The sequence below is a fragment of the Eleutherodactylus coqui genome, chromosome 2 (genome assembly GCF_035609145.1).
Source record: "Eleutherodactylus coqui strain aEleCoq1 chromosome 2, aEleCoq1.hap1, whole genome shotgun sequence".
Lineage (NCBI taxonomy): Eukaryota > Metazoa > Chordata > Amphibia > Anura > Eleutherodactylidae > Eleutherodactylus > Eleutherodactylus coqui.
In genome coordinates, this window is record NC_089838.1 from 196,033,323 (window position 1) to 196,054,585 (window position 21,263).

A 21,263-nucleotide genomic window follows, 5' to 3' on the forward strand; every position below is an offset into this window, starting at 1 on the left:
TGGCCACCGACATCTTATGGGTGTGTTGGAATGCTTTGCTCCAGAGCTCTCCGGGGAAGGACCTGCCCAGGACCTCCTCCCACGCAGTGATCCACCTGGGGGTATGACCATCAAGTTTCTCCTCTAGTAGCTGACTGTACAGTATTGACACAATATGCCTCGGCGTCTCTTCCCCACTGCATAATTTCTCAAACGGGGTAAGGTTTAGGTTCCACCCCTGTTCCGGTCTCACCCTCCCCAGGTAACTACGAATCTGTAGGTATTGCATCCATGAGCCCGGGGGAGTTCCCCCCGTTCCCTGCATGTTCGCCAGGTCGCGCACGCCCTGAGTGTCTATCACCTCCCCTATTTTAGCTTCCGTTCCGAGGGGTAGGAATCCCAGACTGCGAATGCCCAGTGTTGCAGGGATCTGAGGGTTTCCGGTTAAAGGGGTGAGGGGACCCGGGACTGTTGTCCGGCAGCCCCCTTTCCATGCCCCCAGGAGGGTGGTCATCAGGCTTGAAGCCTCCGCTTTCTCCCAATTGACCCCTTTCGGGACCCAAAATGCTCCTTTTGGTGAAAAGGTGTTCTCGTTTTCGATTTGTACCCATAGTTTATCTGATTCATGGTGGTGTAGGTCTAGTATTAGGGTTCCTATAGTGGCTTTATGGTAAAGGTTAAAGTCGGGTAGGCCCGCCCCTCCCTTAGATTTTGGCTTGGACAGGCTTTTATAACTGAGTCTTTTAGAACCTCCCTTCCATATGAACCGGAGTATCAAACTTCTCAATCTGTCGAAGAAGATTCTCGAGGGGTTACATGGTGCTGATTGGAAGGTATATAGTACGCTTACCCGGGTGGAGGATGCGCCAGAGGTCGACCAGGTCCATACTCACTAGTATCCTCTGTACCTTACGGATAGCCGCTTTGGATAATGTTGAGCGTCCCGTGGAGGCATCCAGTCGGGGTTCCATACACATGTTGAAATCACCGCCTAGCACGATCGGTGATCCTTCTGCGAATTCTGCAAGCTCCCGGAGAGCTCTGGAAGCAAACCCCACCTGTCCCTGGTTAGGAAAATACAAATTGGCAATTGTAAAAATTTTGTTGGCGATGAGTATTTTCAGTAATATGTACCTCCCTTCTTCATCAGACTTTTGGGCCAGTACCTCTGGGGCTATTGATTTGTGAAATGCTATCGAGGCCCCACAGGTTTTGTTTTCGGGATGAGTAGAGTGAAACCACTTGGGGTAATATTTGTTCCTGTTGCAGTCCGGCATGCCGGTGCATGGGAAATGTGTCTCTTGGAGCATCGCTATCATCGCCCCTTTCCTGTGGAGCCTGTACAGCACTTGGTTACGCTTACTGGGACAATTGAGGCCCTTTACATTAAAAGAGCATATCGTCAGGTTGGCCATTGGGATCTGTTGGGGGTATCCGTAGTTTGTGGTGGGCATCTTGGCACCTTATCGTTCCTGCGGGTATAACCTGGAACGGGAGGGGGTGTGGGGAACACGAGAGGGTAGAGGGGGGGGGGGGGGAAGAGGGGGGAAACATAAGTCCACATATGAGCAATGACAAGAAAACAACAGTTAATTTTGCGTTCAATTGTGGAAAGCATTCTACAAATATACATGGCAAACGTCTATGCAGCAGTGTGATGCTGCGGTCCCTAGTGGGGGGGTGGCTGGGTAGGTCGAGTCCGAGAGCCACGCTTCCCCACTCCACGTCTATTATTGAAAGTTGTAATGGGCATCCAGACCCGTTTGAGGTTAGTCTAAGAGGGACAAATAGGTGGGGCACACTAGAGAGGGTGGATAAGTGGTTATATGAATGTTAGTGTGAAGGAAAGGAGGACAGGAGTAGGGGCTTCTTGTCTTAGAGGGAGGCAGAGAGGACCCTCTGACTGTGATGTTTAGAAGGCATACTGTTAGTTGGAAATACTGTTAGTTAGAAATGGAACAGGTAGGAAACTATAGAGGGATTCAAAGTATAAAAGAATGGCCCGGTTGCCCGAGGTCCTGGGTCAAGATTCCCGGGAGACTGCGCGTCCATCTTGAGGTTCGGTTGGTCAGTCCTCCTTTGTCGGGTTAGATGGTTCCTTTAGCAGTCCCCTTATGTTGTCACAGGCTGGATATTCTGCGTCGGTTTTCGGGAACCCTGCTGGGGGCAATGTCTCTACTTTGTGAGTTCTTTAGGTCCTTCCCTCCGGGGGTGATGATCGAGGTTAGGATCCAGAGTTCTCTTTTGACTTCGGTACTCTATTCCAGAATGTATCAGAAATAAAGGTTAATTGGGATAAGGCCTGCTTGTTAGCAGTTGATTCATTTTGTGACTTCCTTAGCGCTAACTGCTTTTTTTATGTTGGTCGGATAGTGGTACGCAAGTCTGATTGTTTTTGTGAGGATAACCTTGCCCGGCCTTGTGTTGGTCAGGAGAGTTTGCGACCCGCTAGGCTGCCCTCCCTCTGATGCTAGTGGGCCATACAAATTTTAATTAAGATGAAGTTACTGCCCAAAATCTTATACATATTTGATAACCCAATTTTAATCCATAAGCTGTTTTTTTTTGTTTTTTATTTAGTTTTTTTTTTTTTTTAACAGCTCTCCACAAAACAATCCTCCGTATATTGTGGCGGACCTCTACACAGAATTAAATTAGAAATTCTTTGCTTTCCCACAGAGGGAGGAGGGCTAGCCATTCCTAACTTTTACTAGTTGGCTAATTTGGTGTAAATGGGATGGTGGCTGCCTTCAGATTTTAATCCAGTGGTGCTCCTTGAATGTAGAGCAGTGGGCCCTGAACAAAGTCTGAGAGGCCTGTTGTTGAGGGGTCCTGCCTTCTGCAAAACTGCTTTGCCTGTGCCCATGAGCATCACTCTATAAAAATTTGTAATATTGTCCTCTGATCCCTGACTAGACAACAAAATGGTCTCTTCATACACTCACAGCGCAACCGATATCTCCCACACTTACAACACTTGCCAGACGTAATGCAATCCCCTCCGATATCGTGGAAGGAAGTGATTTTATGAAGCTTCTCACAATTACAATTGTTTTAACCTTACTGGTGGCTAAAGGCCCATTTAGACGGGATAAATGTCAGACAAACTATGCCAGACACTCTTTCCTGCATACGCTCACTAGTATTGCTGGCTTATAGCGGGGTAGCTGGAGATTTCCCTTCTCGCTTTTTCCCGCCCCTCTCCATTTTACGGCATTCAGCTCATCGTCCATTGATTATCCAGCATGGACTATGAGCTGAACGATCGTTCGCTGTAAATAGCAGCCGTTCAGTATTGAACGGCTGTATGTTAAGTCAGCGGTGAGAAGAAATCTCCTGCAGCCTCCCCTCCCCCCTGTTGGCTGCTCTGTGCGAGCCAGCGATACTAGCTCCCTTGCAGCTGTATGCTAGGACGAGTGGCTGCCATCATTTGCCCGAAATTCGTCCCGCCTAAATGGGCCTTAATTTTTAGATGCTTTCAACTTCAAGTCATTTTGGGCCAAAATTATTTGTCCTGGTTCTTCGGTTGGGAATTGTAGTATTCGTTTTCTAGTTTACAATTGGTTTTAAAAAAAATCAACTCTCCTACTGCAGAGAGATGTATGCAACTCCTTATTGTGCTAATTTGTTTGTTTTTGCTATTAGGACATTGTAAAATCCCGATAAACGTTCATTTAAAAAAAAAAAAAAGAAAGATTGGATCTCGTGTCTTCAATAGGCGTTTCTGCATTGTAATCCTACCTGTAATAATGGCTCAAAATTCATTTATTTTTTTACTTACGGAACTGGAAGTATAACATGATTAGGCTTACTGGTCAGTGTGAAAGCTACAGTATATTAGGGTTTTTTATTTTTTGTTATGTAGATCTTGCTATGGAAAGGGCCCTCCCGCCCCTCTTTTAAAAAAAAAAAAAAAAAACTAAACTGAAGACCTTAGTGGGTTTTTTTATTTTTAATGGGTCATTTCTTATGACACATTTCCTTTAATATGACTTCCTATATAGTTTGCTTAACCTTTTTAAAGGGCTTCCAGTTTGTATATAAATGTAATCGCTTTATAAAAAATTTTTGCAGCATTGTAACACACTTTTTTTAATTCTGCACTATTTCTGTGTTTTAAAAAAAAAAAAAAATGTGATCGCTTCCCAAACGCCACCTACTTCTGCACAGGTGCAGGACTGCCTTCTGTCTAGGGGCCCTTGAAGCAAAAACTATTGTAAGACGTGAGTTAGTATAGAGTTCCTTGTAGTAAAACATAATAGTTTATGGGATAGCACAAATTTTTCGTGTAACTGGCATAACATAACAGGGATTTTCCAACCTACAATCGTAGCAATAGGGGTGGCTTGAAATCCAATATTTAAGAAAAATAATTGCCTCGCCTTCTATAGAAGCCCACGTGGCGTGTTTACAGCACATCACCAGGCCACAGGCACAGATATTACCCATCAGATACTGTGGTGCTAGAGCTCTGAATCGGTGCTCTGGCACCACGGTAAGTATATTAAGCTTAGTTTGGGATGTGGAACAATTTTGCAATGAAAAACGGACAACCTCTTTAAGAACTTAATTGTATTTACATAGTTTAGCTGCGATGGGATCTGTTAGTGTACAGTGCAAGTTGATGTTTGTTTTTTAATTTTTCCTCAGTATTTTATTGGAGCCACCATCCTAGCAATGATCCCAGAAATGCCAGAAATTGTGAATGGAATCCAGTTTGCACTTCTGAACAACTTGAGTCTAAGGTTGGTAAATTAATGGGTATTAAAGCAATTCTTTACCTGTCGCTGAATCTGTTCTGCCATAGCTACCTGTCTGCCATGTTTATATTTTAAATGTTGTTGTGTTTTTGTTTACTTTGTTTTAGGAGTTAATGTATAGAATAAAGTTTTACATACACAGGTACAGTCTTAGGGCCTATTCAGACGACCGTATATCGGCCGAGTATTCACGCCGGCCGATATACGGCGTCTCGCTCTGTAGGGGGGAGGAGGCTGGAAGAGTCGGGAGTAGTGCTCTGAGCTCCCACCCCCTCTCCGCCCCGCTGCACTATTTTCAATGAAGGGATTGGGCGGGGCTAAGTTCCGTGAATTAGCCCCGCCCTGTCCCACCTTCCTAGTGCAGAGGGGCAGAGAGGAGGTGGAGAGTTGGCAGAGAGGGGGACAGGAGCTCAGAGCACTGCTCCCGACTCTTCCAGCCTCCTCCCACTGCAGAAAGGGACGCATATATCGGCCGGCGTGAATACGCGGCCGATATATGCCCCTTAGGGCTTATTCAGACGACCGTATATTTCAGGTGGATTTTCACGCCCGGCCAATATACGGTGTCCCTCTCTGAATGGGGAGCAGTCTGGAAGAGCTGGGAGCAGTGTACGGAGCTCCTGCCCCCTCCCATTGTAAATAGTGGTGAGTGGCGGAGAGGGGACAGGAGCTCAGTGCACTGCTCCTGGCCCGCCTCCTTCCCCTGCAGAGAGGGACACTGTATCAGCCGGGTTTTCAGTCGTCTGAATAAGCCCTTAACTATTAGGTTCACACAGGATTTGCTGCATTCCTGCCTCTTATATTGCCTAATGCAGCTAATTTGATCTAGGCTGGTGTCCATTTGTCAGGCTTTACTTTTCCAAACTACAGTATACTTGGCATTTTGGTGTGTGTGTGTGTCAATTTTTTTCCCCTCCCTTTTCTAGAAAAGCGGTGAGATACGAACTTTCTCACTTAATCACTCTTCCTCACCCAACTTGTCTTTTCATTGACTGTGTTCCAGACATCTAGATAGTGACGTCAAACACTCACATGACAGCCACACACAACTATCAATAAATGTATTCATGTTATTTAGTTATTTTCAGTGCATGGAAACAAAATCACTGCAGAATTTTCCATATGTACAAAAAAGTATGCAGCATTTTCAGCATTGCATGGAAAACCTTTTTCAAAAGCTGACCATAGTAAAAACTATGCACAGGTTACAAATTGCCTATATCTCAAACCAGAACTCTCAATTGTTGTATATTTGGAATGTGCCATATTGAGAAGCTTTCGCTCAAAAAGTATGGAAAAATGCCCTTGTTGGCAATCCGTCTTTCTGCCTCCTCCTGAGCAATTTTGATATTTTCGTTACAAATTTTTTCCCCTCTATAATTTTAGCACTTCTTCGCTGCCTTCTTGTTTTAGTAGTTTAAACGCTTTTTTTTCTTTTCTTTTTATTGCCACTCTTAGTCTTGTTGAGCCACATTGTTTTCCTTCTATTAGTGTTTTTTTTTTTTTTTTTAAATGGTATGAACTCACTGAGGTGATTAGGATTAGAGATGAGCGAACCTACTCGTTTCGAGTAATTACTCGATCGAGCACCGCGGTTTTTGAGTACTTCCGTACTCGGGTGAAAAGAATTGGGGGGGCGGGGGGAGGCGTGGCGGAGCAGGGGGTAGCAGCGGGGAACAGGGGGGAGCCCTCTCTCTCTCTCCCTCTTCACTCACCCCCCCCCTCACACACACCCCCCCCCCCCCCCCCCCGCTGCAACCCCCCACTCACCCACAGCGCCCCCCGAATCTTTTCGCCCGAGTACGGAAGTACTCGAAAATCGCGGCGCTCGGGCGAAAAAGGGGCATGGCTGAGTAGGTTCGCTCATCTCTAATTAGGATGTTTTAAAACTTACTAAAATTTAGTTTCGTCACTCCCTGGTAAGGTTTCCTATGAAATGACAGCTGGAAATTAATTATATGGTGGTCACTATTTCCCAAGTGTCCCTCAACCTTCACCCTCATTATTTGGTACGGTTTGTTAGTACTAAGTCCAGAATGGCCCTCCCACTAGTTTGGTTCCTGCACAAGTTGGGTAAGGTAGTTATCTTTAACTGTTCTCAAGAACTTATGACCCTTGTGAGATTTGCAGGTTTCGTTTTCCTATGTTATATCTGGATAATTTAAGTCCCCCATGATTACTTCATTGCGGTTTGACACCCTTCTATCTGCCTTAATAAGATTTCAGTTTCTTCTGTTGCTTTTGGTGGCCTATAGAAAATCCCTCAGGATTTTGTTTTTTTCTTTTTGTATTTCTACCCACAGAGATTCCACGTGTTCATCTCCTGCACCTATATCCCCCGTAGCTTCGGCATTTAGTACGATTTAACATACACATCCTTCCCACTTTCTGTTCACCACAGTCTCTTCTGAAGAGATTGTAACCCTGTAAATTAACTGTCCAATCGCACTTATCAAGCCATGTTTCCGTTTTTCCAACTATATCGTAATTTTCATCAGTCATTCTCGCTTCAAGCTCACCCACTTTGCCGATCAGACTTCTTGTATTCGTAGCCATACAATTTATGCGGTTATTTTTGTTCTTTAAATTCATTTTGCTACTAATGGTACTATAGGGCATCTTTTCTGCTTGGGTAACCCTTTTAGCCACCAACATAAACTTAAAATTTTCTGCTGCTATAGGATATCTGTTTTTTTGTTTTTGTTTTTTTTTTTTCTTTTTGAGGTGAAATTTTGTGATTTAATTTTTTATTTCTTAGGCCTTCCTCACAGACGTTTTTACCGCGATTAGCGCAGTGCCCTCAGCACCGCGCTAATTGCAGTAGAAAGCGCTCATTGTTTTCAACGGGACTGCTCAGACCGCCCATTGATCGCAGCACTTTTCAGCACCACAATTTTCGAGCAGTATCTGTTCTGATTTTTGATCGCTTAGCGCTCCTCCATGATGCGGAAATGCTGCGTCCAAAAAACGCGATTTAAAATGCGGCGCTTACCGCAACGCATATTCCACCTCATCTAATCATGGCTGCGATTAGAATACCACTCTGTATGTATGTTGTGACCACCCGAGGCCAGGATCACTGAAACAGCCGACCTAGCTGTTCTATATACAGTTTCCATAATGCCCGTGGAAGCAAATGGGAATTATGGAAATGGCGTACATGGTTTCCATAACCCGTGGGTAAACGGCGAACAATAATTGATTCTCTTGTTAAAGGTCTCCTTATGCTGACCTAATAATTGTTTCCTGTACATGAACTTGTAAACTACATGCGCCTGGTGTCTTTTGTCCCCTCATGTTTCAAATATTACCAGGTGATGGCACAAACTATCGCCGGAATAAAGGATAAAAGTACACTATTATAAGACAAATGCAAGGAATGTTAATGATTCGCTAAGATAATTGGCGCTCATTTAGGCAACCTTATCTGCGTAATTTTATTTAATATTTTGTTTTGCTTCCCAGCATAGAAATTGGGAGCTGCATCGCGGTGCAAGTGTGCATGCTACAGATTCCTATTCTAGTGCTGTTCTCCATTTTCTATGTAAGTACCTGTCATTGGCATTCCTTTCTGTCCTCCTCCTAGTGCTTTGCATTTGGTCATATACTGTACGCCCACTTTTTATTCTTTAAATCACAATGTAATTTCTTGACCTTTTCCACTGCCTCGTGCGTCTGCCAAGTTTCCTGGAGATGTAGTTTTCATATGTATCTATTTCCTCCTGGCTGACTTGCTATGGTCACTTTTTTTCCCGATCAGTTGTTAATATTTTAGCTCATGCCACTCCATTTAGAACTCCGGTCTTTAAAGGGGTTAACAGTGTTTCGACCCTAGAGGACCAGGCACTGTTTAGTGATACTAATATGATGGTTTTATGGCTTCCCCCCCCCCCCCCCCTGTTTTAGGTCCATTTCACATGATCATATTGGAATACAGATCCATAATAAATGTGTTCCAGATGATGATGCAAGTGTATAATCAGTGTTTGCCTCTGTATTTGCTCTGTTTGATTTTCTACTGAGCAAATGTGGATCTGTAATTACTCAATAGAAAATTACCAATGAATGCGAATACAGATCAAATACCAATGACCTACAGTTGCCTCCATATTTTAATCGCTTTGCAAAGACTATAATGGGTCTATTTTTCATGCAAAATAGACAAAAGTGTGTGCCATGTTTTTTAAAATACAGCCAGAAAAATGCACCCATGTAAATTTAATGCGATGATTTTTAAATTTGGCTCCATATTATGGTCAGCAAAACAGATTAAATGGACTTGTATTTCTTGCAATCTGGACCAATTTCCCTCTGCACATTTAAAGGGGTATTCTGGTCAGTGGCTTAAATTTAAAAGAGCGGTGGGGATCATGCGTTTCTATAGTGTAGTTGGGAATGGGCCGCTGGTCGTACATTCACTGCACTGACTCCATTCATCTCAATTGTGGAGATGACTGAGCGCTATGCTCGGCTATTTCCGTCAACCCCATTGAAATTGTGGTGGTTTTATTTTGGGGTCCACGGCGTAATCAATAGGAATGTTTGCACCCTTCCAAATTTATGTTCAGAGATTGTGCGCACAATGGAAGAGATCGCATGGAGACAAGATTGTCAGTGTAGAGTCTTCCTGACTCTGTTAGTAGGCGTATAGCATCTTGTATAGCATGATGAGTTAATTGCCCTTTATGGACATGCAGGAAGCAATATGTGGTTGGAAATCAAAGCATGGGATTGGGTGGTCCAAATATGGTCTTTTTACATACAGTCTTGCATGAGTTGCTGTCGTCATGGATGTCCGACATCACGTGGTTTCAGGTGCAAAATCTTTCTGTGTTCGATGGAGGGGGCAGGGGCGGGAATGAGCAATGGGTCGTCAAATGACGCCTGAGGGTTATGTGTAGGTAAAAAATGTGCCCTGAGCTTATGAGCGTGTGTTTCTATCAAGCTGCATATTCTGGTAACTGTTAGCAGTACACGATGCGTCCGGCACATTCCATTCTGCTGGCTCAGATAGTGAAATAGACATTTCACCAGTGGTAGAGCCCCCTACCAGTATATCCGGTTTCACCCGTCCTGTGGATGGATGAAAACTTGACACTTTATCCACTGACTAATATCCCTTTTTAACAGTGGTATAGTACATATCGGTAATATCACTGTTACATAAAATTTCTCAAATGACCTTTTTGGCCTTCACCATTTAGTGTGACTGTACACATTGCGGATAAACTGTGGTAACCTGCATAGTTAATTGCCATCCTGTACCTGTACTTACAAGTGTAGGTGCAGCATGGAAATTGGCAGTAAACGTTGTGCAGTTAGCTGTGATCCATTGTGTATGGACATCCTTAAAGCAAGAGGTTACTGCTTAGACAATACAGTTGTGATTTCCCTCTTAACTAATTTTAAGTTTTTCTCCATGCAGCCATCAGGATTCACTTTGATATTTAGTGATCTGCACTTGTGGGCCAGTATGTTCAGTGTGATACTGATGAACTACATCTTTATGGATGGGAAGTGTGACTATTTTCAAGGTAAGGAGTTGAGTGTCTTTTTTTTATTTTGTTTGGAAAAAAAAAATTAAACCATTTACTGAAAAGACCAATGTTTGTAAGCAAAACCATCACAAACACAAATGTAAATACTTCTATAGTATGATCTTTCAACGTATGTCTTGTTTAGAGATATACAGGCTAATATATTGAGGAACTATGTGTTCACTTTCTTAATTTGTACACCACTGCTCCAACATAATCAGAATATAAGAGATGGAGCCTTATAGCAAAAACTTAATGTTGCCCCATTATGGTATCCAGCTTTGCCACCCCGGGCATTTTGTTTCCCATTGCTAGCAGTGCAGTTCCTAAGGGTCATTTAAATGGCATGCAAACTAGGAAGTGGAAAAGTGTCCCATTTTGGAGGAAGGTCCTGCATGCGTTATCTCTACCCAGTAGCCAACGATGGTCGTATCTGAGAGAGGGGGACTCCATAGCAGTTGCATGGTCTGCCTCTTGTGTGTAGCAGTCTTCAAGATGAGCTGGCAAGATGCTGGGAAATCAAATTCAGTCAACAAGTTACACTTCTGATAGTATATAGATGCATTTACAGCAGTTCAGTACTCGGTTTTATGTGCACTTTGGAGGTGACTGCTAGCTAATATAGGGAGTTTTGCATGCAATGCTCCCTGGAAAAAGGTGTATGCAAATTGCCTCTCCTCTGGGTGCAAGCTGTCTCTTTTGATGAACAGGGTTGCTATCTATAGGTAACATAGTAACATAGTTTGTAAGGCTGAATGAAGACAATGTCCATCTAGTCCAGCCTGTCTATCCTCCTGTGTTGTTGATCCAGAGGAAGGCAAAAAAAACCAAGAGCAGAAGCCAATTAGCCCTTTTAGGGAAAAAATTCCTTCCCGACTCCCTAATGGCAATCAAACTGTTCCCTGGATCAACCCCTAATAGTTCCTACCTGCCTGTATACCTGGATTAACAATTAACCTTAGATTTATAACCTATAATATCCTTCCTCTCCAGATAAGACATCTAGTCCCCTTTTAAACTCCTCTATGGATTTTGCCATTACTACTTCCTCAGGCAGAGAGTTCCACAGTCTAACTGCTCTTACCATAAAGAACCCTTTTCTATGTTGGTGATGAAACCTGCTTTCCTCTAAACGTAGCGGATGCCCTCTTGTTAACGTCATAGTCCTGGGTGTATAAACAGATCCTGGGAGAGATCCTTGTATTGTCCCCTCATGTATTTATACATAGTTATTTGATCTCCCCTTAACCTTCTTTTTTCTAGAGTAAATAATCCCAATTTGGATAGCCTCTCTGGGTATTCCAGTCCCGTCATTCCATGTGTTGGTTTAGTCGCTCTTCTTTGAACCCCCTCCAATACTGTAACATCTTTCCTGAGCACCGGTGACCAGAACTGTACGCAGTATTCCATGTAGGGCCTGCCTAGTGCCTTATATAATGGAAGGATAATCTTGTCCTTCGCCCCTATACCTCTTTTTATGCATCCCAAGACTTTATTTGCCTTTGCAGTAGCTGACTGGCATTGGTTACTCCAGTTTAGTCTACAATCCACTAGTACGCCCAGGTCTTTTTCCATATCACTTTTCCCTAGCAGTACCCCATTTAGTGTATATTGGTGACATCCATTTCTCCTGCCCACGTACATAACCTTACATTTATCAACATTGAGCTTCATTTGCCATTTTTCTGCCCAAGCTCCTAGCTTATCTAGGTCTTTTTGTAGCCACACATTGTCCTCCGTTGCATTAATTATATTGTATAATTTTGTGTCATCTGCAAATATTGATATTTTGCTGTGCAGCCCCTCTATCAGGTTGTTGATAAATATATTGAACAGGATGGGGCCTAATACTGAACCCTGTGGCACCCCACTAGTGACTGTGGACCAATCAGAGTATGAACCATTTATTACCACCCTCTGCTTTCTATCTTTGAGCCAATTCTTTACTCAATTACACACGTTTTCACCCAATCCGTAGGTAGCTCTGTCGTCTTGGCTAAAATCCCTAGTGACATGTCAAGTCTTTTACAACTTTTCAAGGAGACTCTGGCTTGGGTAGTTGCTGGCTATAGGTGATCTCGCACACAGCATTTTTAGGAAAGACACATTTTGTTCAGCATTTTAAAACCAAGAAATCTGACAAATTGGGTGTGAAGGAAGCCTTAGAGCTTTATTCCTGGTGTAGAGCTAATCAGGTGGTGGTCAGTGTTCCTTGAGTTAAACAACCAGGGCTGCAGACTGATACATGAACTTCACAAATCTCTGATAACTTGGCTCATGCAGCATTGTATAGACTGGATAGCATTGTATCCACTTCTCAGATGTGAGCAGGACTACATATGTACTTGACTGGTTTACAGTCAGCAGTCTTTGGGCTACAAAAGATTCTAAGACCAGTGTTCTACACACCTCTAATTACGTATGGCGCACCTTGGGCTATCTGCCACTTGCTGAAATCTTCAGCATGTAAAAACTTGCTGTTAATCTGTGCTATCATTTACCTCAGTTTTTGGTATAAATTATAGTGAGTGTATATATAATTTTTTTTCAGTAGGCTATAGAGCTTCAATTCTAAAGAATTATTAACCTGATACCAGTAAAGACCCATTAATACAGCTTTTTGTAATATGACAACTTTCATGTGACACAACAGCATTCCGGTGTCTGTTCTGGGTTATGTACATCTGGTTTGGAGGTAGTGTTGTGTACATCTGTTAGGCTCACTGCTGAAATCTGTCAGCTCTCCCACCTCGTCCCCCGCTAGCGATATTCCGCCTCAGCCGTGGACAAGGGGGCCTAAGAAATGGTCTGCATGCATTAATCTGTAATTAGTCTTGATGTAACATGAAGAACTTTCTCTTTGCAGGAACTGTCCTGGTAATGGTTTACTTCATACTACTTTCCATGTATTTCTTTGCACCATCTCCTGCTGGCTGCTGATCGATCATTTTGAAAGACTTTGCTGTGTGGTGAAACGTTCCAAAATTAAAGCAGATTGCAGGCGGACTGACTAATTATAGAATGGGAGGAGATATAGGATCATTTATTAAACAATATGAAGTTTGTGATTTTGTTCTTCCATATCAGCAGACCTGTCAAACATTTAAATGCAGATCTAGGCCCAGGTATGAAGGGGACACATACAGCAAGCAATCCTGGTTAGGGCTTATTTATACAGGTGTATATATGCCCCTATTGCCTAAATAATAGAGCGCTGACTCCCCATTGATTTTCATTGGGGTATTTAGACCTTCAGATCACAGCATGTCCTATTTTTTTTTTGCTCATTATTGCTAGCCCATTTTGAAATATGTACTAAATACACATGATACATGCATACTCACTGCATATTTACAGTCAATGGGCTTTTTTTTTTGTTCATGTGCAAAAAATAAGCAAGCCAACCAGATACACTGAAAATTACAGACGAAAACGGCGTATTTCCTGTCTGTAAATAAGTAGCGTTTTCATATTCCCATGTGAATGAGCCCTTTCACTTGTGTTTTGGTATTTTGACAAGCATGGCACCTCAGTTCTATACCATACAGTTTTAATGGAAACAAGCAGTTTGTAACATAATTGCTTGCAGCACAACCACTGGTCACTTCTAGTATGTGGAGGTGTTGCAGGTGCTTTACATACAAATAAAATCCATCTTCTGTTTCTTCTGCCAGGTTAGATGACAATACGTAAACAATATAAGGATGCTTAAAAAATGCTAAGTATCTCGGTTTTTGTAAGATCCACAGAATGAGATCATGAAGGTATAGGAATGAAATGGTGCAGTAATAGTTTATTACTATGTCTAAATCCAGCACCTTACTGTGTACACATATTATAAATAAAATGTCAATCTTTTTGGCTTGGTATTTACTGTAAATGGTTATACAATTAACATTCTTTTGGGATTGCAGATTGTAGATGCTCATTGTCCAAAAAAAAAATCAAGAAGTTCTTGGAATCTAATAAAACTTTGTGTGATTTTTGTAACATTGATGTAAGTGATTACAATATTAGAGTAAAAGGATAATTTATTGCTGAAAACTGGATACTTGAAGTAAGGTTCTAGTACCCTGTTGGGCCACCTCTAGCTTGGATGCAATATGTGATGCTGGTGCCCATGGAGGCATACAGGTTCTGTAGGGCAGTGTTCCCCAACTCCAGTCCTCAGTGACCCCCCACAGGTCATGTTTTCAGGATTTCCTCAGTGTTGCACAAGTGATGTAATTATTGTCGGTGCTTCAGGCATTGCCGCATGTGTTCTTACCATAGGATATCCTGAAAACATAACCTGTTGGTGGTCCCTGAGGACTGGAGTTGGGGGGACCCTGCTGTAGGGTATCCTGCAGCATATCGGTCCACATTTGCAATAACTGGACCTCTAGATTGTGCAGTTCTGTAGGCTGTTGGTGGTCTAGACTGTCCCATACTCTCTCTTACCTGAATAACTCCAAGGCCTAATGCAGAGGCGTAACTTAAAGCTCCTGGGCCTCAATGCAAAACCTGTAATGGGGCCCCCAACTATTTGGCCTAAGTGGATCTCATTATTCTGGCACAATTATTGAGGGAAAATCACTTGTACCCTAGGATCAGTTAGTGTCGGTACCATTTGAGCCCTGCACTTCATTAGAAATACAAATCCATTTTTTTTTTTTTTTTTTTAAATGCCCATAAACCCTCTTTGTTTCAGGGTAAACTAAACCTATTCAATAACTAAATGGCTAAAGCCTATCTATACCTTATTGCATGGTCGAGTGCTTTTCTAAAAATATCCACTAAAGGAATCTGAGAGGGAACTTGCTCAAATATTTAGCAAAAAAGAATGGAAACGGGCTATTTATCTGACACCTTACACTTAAATGTAGAGATGAGCGAGCACCAAAATGCTTGGGTGCTCGTTGCTCAAGTCTAACTTTTCATAATGCGCGAGAGCTTGTTTAGAGTAACGAATCCCATTGAAGTCAATGGGAGACTCGAGCATTTTTCAAGGTGTCCCATGCTCTGCATAGGGGAGGGTGTGTGATTCACCGAAAAACGTCAAAGTGATGGAAACACCACAAAAATGGATAGGGAACAGCAGGGTCAGCATGCATGGATGCATCTGAGGCTCCCAGGTCAAACTAGTAAGCTAAATTGTGGGCAAGAGCCTGGCAGTCACCCCCTCCTCCTCCCCCCCCCCCTGACAATTTAGTTGGGCCAGATCATAATTGGCAAGGCACACGCGATAGCACATCTTAGCTGAGCACCACACTAGGTGCAACACAGGCCAATCACCGCCTGCAGGTGACACCACTACCTCTTCTCCTGTGTTGCATGCTGGCATCACAGTCCAATCTCCCTCATGAGCCTGCGTTCACAGCGTACTGAAAAATTTTCCCAGAGCAGTGTCCAGCTGTCCCCATTCCAGCTCCGTGACAGTGTAGGACGGTCCTTCCGGCTCCTGCCATCCGATGGACCGACGCCACCCCTGCGCGGAACAGCATGCATAAGAGGAGCAGCCCTCTCCTCTCGTGCCGGGGGTTCGGGTCAACCCTCCTTTGTCCAGGAGCACTATTGGAAAGCTGGCAGTCTTTGACCTATTTTCTCAAAGCGCCGAGAAGGAGTGGGGATGCGCACACTGGAGTCAACGCGCCGCAGCCGCCCCTCTGCCGCCTCCCTTTGGGACAGAGCCACGGAGTCTTGAGTCCCCACTCTGCCTGTCCGCCCACCCGACCGACCCGGGCATCCCCTCTGCGCGGCCAGGCACAGAACGCCTCTGCCGGTTGAGGAAGCGTCAAATAGAAATGTTTCTGTACGCCGTGTGACCCTTTAAAATTGTGCTTCATACCTGACAAAGCGCAGACAAATTTAATGTACAATTGTAAGTGCCATCACATGCCACCTCCGTCGTAGCATTTTATTATCTACAAACGCCAGCATAGGGGGAACTCGGAGGCCAGTACTTCTACATTTTTTATGAAGAAAACAACCCATTTTAAATTGAAGAAATTTTTTTTACCAACATTGCAGGTGAGAACCTGAAAGATTTGTTGAGCGAGAGTGCAGGGTAATTGTTTACCAGGAGTATTGGTACACAAATCTTTCAGGGGTTCACCTAGGCTATAGGTGAACCCCTGAAACCTTTATTGACCAAGAGTTTAGGCGATTCCCTGAAAGAGGTGTACCAAGAGTATAGGTGTACTCCTGAAAGATTTTTTTTTTACCCAGAGTGCAGGTGAACCCCCTGAAATATTTTTTTTTAACATTGAGCTCGTACTGGCAGCAGGGGATCCAGGTGGGGGTCCAGCGACTGATAAGCTACTGCCTGTCCCAGTCCCTGCCTCTCCGCGAGAGGCTTTTGAAGCAGTGCCCCAGCGAAAGACAGCATGTACTTTGAGGAAATTTGAGTGGCCAAACCAGGCACAATTGCACCCCGCCCAGACCCTCATTCGGGTGCCCACGTCCTCGCCCTCAACCCTTACCCCTAGTCTTCATCATGTTGTATAATGCACTGCGTCAAAATGCTACGCAAACTGCAAAGTATTTTGCATACACTTTACACATTTTACACTGTATTTTTTGGCTTACAGTCTTGTGTGTCCTCTCGATCTGCACTATATAACACTTGGGCCTATTATGCAAATGCTTTCAGCCAAAACCCTAAAAGAAAAAAAGAAAAATGAGGAGTTTTGTTAGTTCCTATATAGTCTGTGTACACTAGTAGCACTGTGCAGTATACACCTAGGATGCTTGTGAATGCAATGTGCACACTACTGGTCCCAGGCAGCCAAACTGCTAATGCACACAATGAGAGGAGTTGTAGTCCTAGAAAGGACTGTTGGGTTCCAATAATTCCAATCCCATGCCACCTCTGTCACAAATGTGGGCATAAAGGGGATTTGGTTGCCAGTATTTCTACACATCTCCACAATTCAACCACCCATTCTAAAACTAAATATTTTTTTACCCAGGGTGCAGGGCACAGTTGCACCCCATCCAAGACCTTGGCCTCTGCCCACACCCTCATTTGGGCGCCCACGTCCTTGACCCTTACCCCTAGTCTTCATCATGTTGTATAATGCACTGGGTCAAAATGCTACGCAAACTGCGAGGTATTTTACGTACGCTTTGTACACATTTTACACTGTCTTTTTGTGGCTTAGTCTTGTTATATGGTGCAGATCGAGAGCACACACACACTGAGGGTATTTTACGTATGCTTTCAGCCAAACAATAGTCAGTGTAAAATGTGTACAGTCTTGTGTGTGCTCTTGATTTGCTCTATATAACACTTGGGCCTATTATGCAAATGCTTTCAGCCAAAAACAAAGAAAAAGAAAAATGAGAGGAGATTTGTTAGTGCCTATATAGTCTGTGTACACCAGTAGCAGTATACTGTATAGAACCAGTAACCGTATGCAATATACAGCCGCGATGCTTGTGAATACTTTGTGCCCCCTACTGGTCCCAGCCAGCCAATCTGATGATGCACAAAAGTGGAGGTGTAGTCCTAAAAAGGACTGTTGGGTTCCAATTATTCCAATCCCATGCCAGCTCCATCACAAAATTTCATCAGCCACAAACGTGGGCATAAAGGTGACTCAGATGCCAGTACTTCTACACATCTCAACAATTCAACAATCCATTCTACAACAAAACATTTTTTTACCCAAAGTGCAAGTGAACCCCTGAAACATTTGTGTACCAAGAGTGTAGGCGAACCCCTGAAACATTTGTGTACCAAGAGTGCAGGCAAACCCCTGAAACATTTGTGTACCAAGAGTGCAGGCGAACCCCCGAAACATTTGTGTACCACGAGTGCAGGCGAACCCCCGAAACATTTGTGTACCACGAGTGCAGGCGAACCCCCGAAACATTTGTGTACCACGAGTGCAGGCGAACTCCCGAAACATTTGTGTACCACGAGTGCAGGCGAACCCCCGAAACATTTGTGTACCACGAGTGCAGGCGAACCCCCGAAACATTTGTGTACCACGAGTGCAGGCGAACCCCCGAAACATTTGTGTACCACGAGTGCAGGCGAACCCCCGAAACATTTGTGTACCACGAGTGCAGGCGAACCCCCGAAACATTTGTGTACCACGAGTGCAGGCGAACCCCCGAAACATTTGTGTACCACGAGTGCAGGCGAACCCCCGAAACATTTGTGTACCACGAGTGCAGGCGAACCCAGGAACCATTTGTGTACCACGAGTGCAGGCGAACCCAGGAACCATTTGTGTACCACGAGTGCAGGCGAACCCAGGAACCATTTGTGTACCACGAGTGCAGGCGAACCCAGGAACCATTTGTGTACCACGAGTGCAGGCGAACCCAGGAACCATTTGTGTACCACGAGTGCAGGCGAACCCAGGAACCATTTGTGTACCACGAGTGCAGGCGAACCCAGGAACCATTTGTGTACCACGAGTGCAGGCGAACCCAGGAACCATTTGTGTACCACGAGTGCAGGCGAACCCCCGAACCATTTGTGTACCACGAGTGCAGGCGAACCCCCGAACCATTTGTGTACCAAGAGTGCAGGCGAACCCCCGAACCATTTGTGTACCAAGAGTGCAGGCGAACCCCCGAACCATTTGTGTACCAAGAGTGCAGGCGAACCCCCGGACCATTTGTGTACCAAGAGTGCAGGCGAAACCCTGAAAATTTTTTTTAACAGAGCTTGTACTTGCTTAATTTGCTAACAGAGCCTGGAGGCAGCCCTCCGAAAAATTGGCAGTTCCGTGTGCTGACATGCTGCTATAGGAGGAGGAAGATCAGAGAAGGATAAACCAAGCTACGTCTCCCCTTTTTTGGGGTGATCGAGGGTGCATGGTTCTCCTGTTCCAGCTTAAAGAATCTTCATGTTGCACTGCTTTCCACCGGTGGAGAAGAGAATTCAGGGGAAATCCAGGCTTTATTCATCTTAATGAGCGTAAGCCTGTCGGTGCTGTCAGTTGACAGGCGGGTATGCTTATCCATGATAATCCACCCAGCAGCACTAAACACCCTCTCTGATAACATGCTAGCGGCAGGGCAGGCCAGCACCTCCAAGGCTTACAGCGCAAGTTCGTGCCACGTGCCCAGCTTTGACACCCAATAGTTGTATGGAGCAGAGGAATCACGGAGGACAATGGTACGGTTGGCTATATACTCCCTCACCATCTTTTTACAGTGTTCCCTCCTACTCAGCCTAGACTGGGGAGTGGTGACACAGTCTGGCTGGGGTGCCATAAAACTGGCAAAGGCCTTTAAGAGTGTTCCCCTGCCCTTGGCGCTGGATATGCTGCCTGTTCCTCGCATCTTCCCTGCTAGTTGGCCCACTGAACTACGTCCTCTACCGCTTCCATTGTCAGATGGGAACCTTAGCATCAGCTTTTCCACCAGAGCCTTGTGGTATTGCATCACTCTCGTACTCCTTTCCTCTTCGGGAATGAGAGTGGAAAGGTTCTCCTTATACCGTGGGTCAAGAAGGGTGAACACCCAGTAATCCGTGTTGGCCAGAATGTGTCTAAGGCGAAGGTCACGGGAAAGGCAGCTTAACATGAAGTTAGCCATGTGTGCCAGAGCCCCAGTACGCTAAACATAGCTTTCCTCACGCTGAACAGATGTGAAGGAAGTAGCAAGGGTACCCTCTGCAGTGTGGGCAGCAGTCTCTAAAGAGGCAGTGGTGTGACCTGCAGGTGGTGGATGGCCTTAATTCCACCTTGTCAGGTGCTAAGCCATCATATGCCATGCTGGTGGTGGTCAGGCTGGTAGTGGTGGCTCCCCTGCTGATCTTGGTGTGGCACAGATTGCACACCACTGTTCGTTGGTCAGCCGCGCTCTCATTGAAAAAACCTCCAGACCTTCGAACACATAGACCTCTGCACGGGAGCTTGCCGTGAGGAGGTGCTGTGGGGAACAGTTGGGGGATTACTTGCTCTGGCCCTGCTTCTGCCTCTGGCTACCCCACTGCTCTTCCAACCTGTTCGGGTGCTGCACTTGCCTCCCCCTCTGAAGATACGCGTGCCGTAGATACGCGGCACTCTACTAATCCCTCAGCAGCAGCCACTGTTTCACCCCGCCCAGGACCTCAGCCTCTGCCCACACCCTCATTCGGTCGCCCACGTCCTCAACCTCAACCCTTAGCCCTAGTCTTCATCATGTTGTAGAATGCATTTGGTAAAAATGCAACGCAAACTGCGAGGTATTTTGCATACGCTTATAGCCCAAAATAGACACTGTAAACAGTGTATACTGTTGTTAGATAGTGTAGATTGACAGCACCCACACATGCATATATAATGTACGCTTTGAGCGGGCCAAAAAACAAATTTAAACAGCGTAAACTGTTGTTAATTAGCGTAGATTGACAGGACACACAGGTGTATAGCGTACGCTTAAAGGTCCCCCACCCCCACCCCCACAAGAAATGAAAAATGATGAGTTTTGTTACTTCCTATCTACTCTCTGTACACCACTACCAGTAAACTGCATAAAACCGGTAACAGTATGCAGTATACAGCCAGGATGCTTGAGAATACTTTGTGCGCACTACTGCTCCCAGCCAGCTAAACTGCTGATGCACACAATGAGAGGAATTGTAGTCCTAGAAAGAACTGTTGGGTTCTTGGAACAAGGATCCCTGCCTAACTGCAACCTCTACCCTACGCTATCGCTTTCCCTGAATAGCAGCAGGTCTGTCCCTCAGCTAATGCAGCATGCATGTGAGGCGAGCCAGAGTTTTTATACTCGGAGATCACCTGATCCAGCCAGTCACTGCTATAGACGTGCACAGGGTTGGCACGTCACAGCAGGAGGTGCCAAAGCCTTCCCTGTATGTTTATTGGTTACATGTGGGGAGGAGAGAATGAAATTTTCCCGAGCACCTTCAAGTATGCTACTGCTCGAATGAGCATGCTCGCTCATCTCTATTAAAATGTAATTCACACATGGAGACATTAAAGGGGTTGTCCCGCGGCAGCAAGTGGGTCTATACACTTCTGTATGGCCATATTAATGCACT

General features: G+C 44.7%; 1 protein-coding gene across 1 annotated transcript in view; it reads left to right on the forward strand.

Moving 5' to 3' along the window:
* Positions 1-14,176, forward strand: part of LOC136612067 (uncharacterized) — a 56,042-nt gene extending 41,866 nt beyond the window's left edge. Inside the window, exons 17-20 of the mRNA XM_066592154.1 lie at positions 4,630-4,724; positions 8,205-8,283; positions 10,165-10,273; positions 13,143-14,176. Coding sequence (XP_066448251.1) covers positions 4,630-4,724; positions 8,205-8,283; positions 10,165-10,273; positions 13,143-13,216 — 357 coding nt within the window. The 3' untranslated portion in view covers positions 13,217-14,176. The remainder of the gene's footprint in view (positions 1-4,629; positions 4,725-8,204; positions 8,284-10,164; positions 10,274-13,142) is intronic.
* Positions 14,177-21,263: the final 7,087 nt, after the last annotated feature.